Below are 6,000 nucleotides of genomic sequence, written 5' to 3'. Positions count from 1 at the left end.
TCATCGAAACTCCTGTCGGTGCGGAAAGGCTTCCTAGTGCACCTTCGTGTGATAAGTGTTCTGGCTTGTCCAAAAGCCTTAGACGATTTCAAAAGGAAAGTTATTACCTTAGGAAACGGAACAGGGAGCTCAACGATCAACTCAAACAGAGAGCAGGTGTTACCAAGTCTAACGGGAAATCTAGAAACGGAGAATGTGGGAACGGGGAATCTTTAAAGGCCCACGTTCACCCTACAGGCATTGCGTGCCGTGGAACAATTTTCATATATCAAAATCCCGCCAAAGCTGAAATTCATTCAATCAGGGACCGGTTGCTCGAAGGCTGGTTAACGCTAACCGTTGGTTAAGAGGTATCAAAACCTATAGGTTTCCATGGTGATTTAACGCTGGTTAGCGCTAACCATGCTTCGAGCAACCCGGACCAGATCGCTACGATAATTGAGCAATGCGAATTTCCAAAAACAAACGGTCGAAACGTTTGTCGGTTGAAGGGAAAACAGGGAATCTTTAAAATAGGGAATAAGTTCAAAAATGGAGAATCTTAAAAAATGGAAACGTTGTTTGTTGAAATATAGATCAGTGAACTGAAATCAGCTTTATTCACGACTTCTTTTTTTAAATCTTATAACGTCATTTGATGCTATCAGTTTTTAAAATCTATTTCAAGTTGCTACCATAACTTTTTTCTTGAAATCGTGGCCAAGAGAAAGTGACAAGTGAAACCAACAAAGTTGTATAGCGACATTTAACGCACCGATAATTAATCAACGGTAAGTCCGGTTTAGGTCAACATTTCATTAATTACTAATTCCAAAATGTTTCTTCAGTAATATTTACTTTTGCCAATAACACATGAATAACATATTAGGGAGCTAACGAATCGACGACGTTCGCACGACGACGCCGTTGGGCCATATCATAGTCCCGCGTCGCCGTCCCCCGTAGAAATGTGAATTTACGACTCGCAGGAAAGACGACGACGTTGGCGCGCTGGCGGCAAATTTTTCCACCGTTTCCGAAGTGTGTTTTCTTTTAGTGTGATTTGGACTATTCGCCACGGCGTTGAATTTTCGGCTAAAGAAGGTATATCTTGTAACAAAAACGGCTCCGAAAGACCTTTGACCTATTACGTCTTGTTCTCCGAGATTATTCCACTTGAACTGCGGAAGACCTTCGAAGCGAGCGATCTTTTTTTTTTTACACTTAGTGCAAACGGAAGTTTAAATTTTTCCCCACAAGACATCATGGTGTAGGAGGTTTCACGAAGTACACAAGGACCACTTATTCACGAAATCCCCGAAAAAACCGCTAACAATCCAGAGATGAGAATTTCTGCGTCAAACACCGCCGTATAAAATTGTCATGAATGTGAAATGTCAAATTCTGTAGAGTCAGTCCTTCAGAAAATGGAAACTATAGAACCCTGAGGCCACATCAGATAAAGTTTCACGGATCACTTTTGGAGGCGGTAAATGAATCTCTCTCCAAAGCAAATGTCATTTTATGCTTGTAACCACGATTTCCGCATTAAAATTTCCTGCTAAACTTTCATTGATACGCCCGACTTGAAATGATCAAGAGAAGCGCACGTGCATGAACGCGGTGAATGGCAAGGGTGCTAATTATACCAAGCCCGTAGGCACGTTGTTTTCAGTAATGACGCGGGTATAATAAGAAAAACAATCCGAGGGCTTTTAAAAGGAGTCGAACCTGTGACCATCCGATTACTAGTTCGGACGCTCTTCTACTGAACTATTCTCGGTTTTTTACATGACGTCACGGCCGCCATGTTGGAGACCCTAAACAAAGAAACGGTGGCCATGTTAGAGCCCCGACCAAATTCTCCGTGAATTTAATTCTATTATTACGCAAACATTTTTCTTTTCGTGGAAAAACATGGTTGTTGATCACGAGAGTGAAAACCAACAATAAGATACTCCTGGGACTATCATGTTCTGTTGGTCTACATACCGCTATAGGACATGGCGAAATTGTGGCATTCTAATAAAGGAGATGGTGAATTTTAAGCCCGCTAAAGGAATGAAATGGTTTAATGATGCTAAACGAATGTAATGACGCGGGCATATTCGCAGATTTCCTATTTTAAAGATTCCCTGTTTTAAAGATCCCTTGTTCCCTGTTTCTGCATTTCCCGAATTCGTTCTAAACAGCAACGAAACTCGAGTGAGAATGTAACAATGAAAAAGAATTTTCCCGTCTATTCCGATTCCTTTTACTGCGATTTTGATAATTCTGCGGAATTCATCTTCAAGTGCCAACGCCCAAACTGCGTTTTGGCTTCCATCAATCAAACTTTCCGACGCCAACCACAGATGACGAAATCAATTGATGCGTGACCTAAATCACCAATCAGCATCTTTGGGTTCCACGGTACGGGTCACATTCCTACATTCGAACTCGACCGCGATGGAGAGCGATGGGAATCTGTACGAAACATTTTACTGAAGAATTTCTAAAAATATATCATAATGGTGTTGGAACTGTGAACTAAACAAAAATTCTAATTCACTTTCCGGAGGCGGAGTCGATCTTTCCGGCTATGTTTGGAAATTTGATTGATGGTGGCCTACGTGTAGCCGTTTTTCTTTCGGGAGGAGGGTACGGCTACACGTAGGCTCTGACGAAGGGCTAACGCTCGAAACGTCAGCTTTTAGAATCTCTGTACGGTGGCCAATTTACATTATCAACTCCGTTGATAAAACCAAATTTTTGTACACGTAGGCTAGATACGCAGTTTGGCGCTTATAGGTTATAGCGCTTGATGGTAAGATTCCGCAGAATTATGAAAACCGCAGTAAAGCGGAATGTGTGTGAATGGATTGCATGCGAACGCAGAAGAAAATACGTCTGCGTTCGCAGTCCGCCAACAAATGGCCGTCGTGAAGATTGTTGTCCGAAACATTCCGAAAGCTTACGAAAATTTAACGAAAGAAGAACCCAAGAATTTTTCAAAATGGCGAGAAAACATGGCCAACAATTATCTAAAATAAGAGCCAATCTTGATTCTTTGCTCGTTTAATACGATGACAATTTCACCTTCAAGTCAAAACAAGGAGGCACTCGTCGCATTTGGTTCTTTCAGACTGACCAGCCGCTGTTTTCAACGTAAGTTAACGTTGTAATCTATAAGCTAAGAGCTTGCACGCGTGCACTTAATTCCGCTGAGAACTTACTTTAAATAATTTGCATGTTTCCTGTTTGTAGTGGGATCATCATTTTCTAAAACAACAAGGAAAATAAATAGTCTTTTTATAACAGCGTTAATATTATTAAGTGATTCCAAAGCTCGTTAGTGTAAGCTTCTTTGCTTGAGCAGCACTTAAAATTAAGTTCATATTGAATACTGAAAGCTTATTAGCTCCATAAGTTATTAAATTTTAGAATTACTAAGCATGAAAGTGTATTTTATCCAGTGTGAAATGTGAAGACAAAATGTTTCTCCAATAAGGTTATTATTCTTAAACTTGTACTGCACTTGTGGATTTCATTTGTGACAAAGCTGTACTAAAGTAGGAAACTTTGAATTAATCCACTTGGCCATTTCATAGTTACAGTTCCAATGACCTGTCATTTGAATGTAATAAAGTCGCTATGAATGTAACTGTAAATTTTACAAGCTGAACTGAACTCGTTTCATTGCATCCATGTACAATGAAGCTCCCTTGAGTCTCCTACACTTCACTGGTAGAGCGTAAGAACTAGTAAGAGACCTTATTATATGACCAGCCCCGTGATCGGGCAAGATGAACCAAATCACGCACTGTGATTGGCTACCCGAGTGGGCAAGATGGAGTTATACTGCCCGCTCCGGATTTCTCGCTTGGTCCCGCAAGTTTTGGTGTTTTATCTCATATACTAAATCCTTTATTCACCAAGCTTGTTTGGTCAAGATAACTGGACACTGGCCTTGTTCTTTTTTAGCGTGTTTATGGACCTCGACCAAACACGCAAAAAAAAAACTTGGTCAATAACCCATATAAATGGGCTAACTCAAATGTTGTACCAGATTCAATACCCGATTCAAACCCTTTGGGAATAAAACTATTTTCATATCATTTCAATGTGAATGTTACATTGTAATGCAAATATAATACACAAAGAATCATAACCCCCAGAGATTTGAATTGGGTACAACATTAAGTAAGCTGATTTGGTCTATTGGCGGGTCGCAGGTTTGAAAAATACATCTCTTTATTTCATTCACTGGTTTGAAAAGATTGGAGGGGGGGGGGGGAGGGGCTAGGTTTCGGTATGAGTCACGGAAGTGTGAGTGGAGAGGGGAGAGGTTTAGGAGAAAACAACACTGTAGGAGAAACTTAAGTACCTCCCTCTCTGCTGCCTCTAGGTGTTAACATGTCACATCTCTTTTAATACAATAATATTGCAAATAATTATTCTTCATTTCAACACTTTATATCATAGCAGTGTAATGCAGAACAGTCTCCTATAGTCAGTGGTAGAGCACATGAACAAGTAATTTAAGATTTTTTTCGGAGTATCCTCGGAGTCACCATTAAAAAAAAATAGATGTCATTACTATTTACTGTACAAGCACTAGCAGTTACAGCATTGGATGTACAGTCTGTACATAAAAAAAAAAAATCAGCATTATAAAAAATAATCTTTAGCTGCAATCATTCATGGGCCTGGTCATTTAGAAATCAAAGATCAGAAATTACATGTAATGGCCAGACTGATACTCCCCCCAGACTTCTGTTGGGGGTACATGACTCATCGGCCTTGGGAGAGGAAAGAGCTTTAAAGTAAATCTTATTAACAATAATGTTATAAAGTAACTCTTATTAACAATAATGTTATAAAAAATAAGAGTGTCCTCTAGGCATACATTCTTACTGCATGTATTTGTTTAAGAGCAATTCACTGTTCTACAAGTAGATTAAATTTAGAGACAGTTCTCTGAGAGGGTAGGAAAAACCAATGAACATGGACACCTGTTGCACAAATCGAGTGAAAGATATCAGAAAAAAGTAAGGGGAGTGACCTTTAAAAACCCCAGTTTATTAACCCACCAGTTTTTCTGGTGACAACCTGCCTTAAAGTTTATGTGGAACCATGTGCATTAACCAAGGCGTCCTTCCAAATTAAGACTTCAAGTATTGATTAGCACAGTACATTGAAAACAGATCTGTCCTTGGTCACTCGAAAATTATAATTTTGAGCCAGGGGTATTGTTAATCATTTGCTATTATACCTTTGATAAGATGTGTAGCTCCCCATTCTGTGGTCTTCCATTGACTGAGTATGATCAGAAAGATGCTGAGGCAGACCAGCCGCTTGTGGTGACATGGGAGGAGGCCCAAGGGGATCTCCCTCACCTACCAATGAATGGTCCTGCAATTCCACAGTTAAAAAGTAATTTAAGTACAAGATTTCATGGACATAGTAGGTCAAGACACATTCAATGTGTTATATGTCATTAATTTTGAGCGGTCAACATGACACAAGTCTCACTATGTGAAGCGAAGTCAAGAGGTACAGTACAAATGCTCTGGTCATAAGGGGGGAAGCCATTGTCCATATAATTATAGTAACCTCTCTCTAATACTCAGCATTCCAGACTGAAATTCCAGGCATTTAGACTGCACATAAGCTAACCTTCAGCAAATGAGCTTCTTGTACATGTACTTGTCAATAATGATTCTTTAAACACCCACTACTTTAATTGCAACTATTCATCATCATCAATACATGTAGTTTAAATTTAACAAAGTGGAGAATACACAACCACATAATTACAGCAAAGCTAATCAAGGGCGGGCTGTGTAACTTACAGCTGTACAATCAAATTGATGTTTGAACGTGTAATGGGCGCACAGGAAGGATTTGAAAGTACCTTGCAAACTTAACAAAATTAAAATTAATGCTTTACAGACAGAAGGATTAAATTTTGTTGAATTGATAACAGTGAGAGGAGTACAATAACATTTTATGCTCTTTACTTTCTTCTTTTGTTCTCAG

The 6,000-nt window shown here is 39.4% G+C and overlaps 1 protein-coding gene across 9 annotated transcripts in view; it reads right to left on the bottom strand.

The window, feature by feature from the left end:
- LOC137968962 (RNA-binding motif, single-stranded-interacting protein 2-like) overlaps positions 1–6,000 on the bottom strand; it is a 70,270-nt gene that overhangs the window by 9,587 nt on the left and 54,683 nt on the right. For all 9 annotated transcript variants that reach the window (XM_068815447.1, XM_068815448.1, XM_068815451.1 and 6 more), the window contains 2 exons: positions 5,234–5,373; positions 3,195–3,240 (listed from right to left, as the gene is read on the bottom strand). In XM_068815447.1, the coding sequence (XP_068671548.1) occupies positions 3,234–3,240; positions 5,234–5,373 (147 nt within the window). In that variant the 3' untranslated portion in view covers positions 3,195–3,233. The remainder of the gene's footprint in view (positions 1–3,194; positions 3,241–5,233; positions 5,374–6,000) is intronic.

This window comes from Montipora foliosa, chromosome 8, assembly GCF_036669935.1.
Source record: "Montipora foliosa isolate CH-2021 chromosome 8, ASM3666993v2, whole genome shotgun sequence".
In the NCBI taxonomy this organism is placed as follows: Eukaryota; Metazoa; Cnidaria; class Anthozoa; order Scleractinia; family Acroporidae; genus Montipora; species Montipora foliosa.
This window is presented reverse-complemented; position numbering and strand designations above follow the sequence as displayed.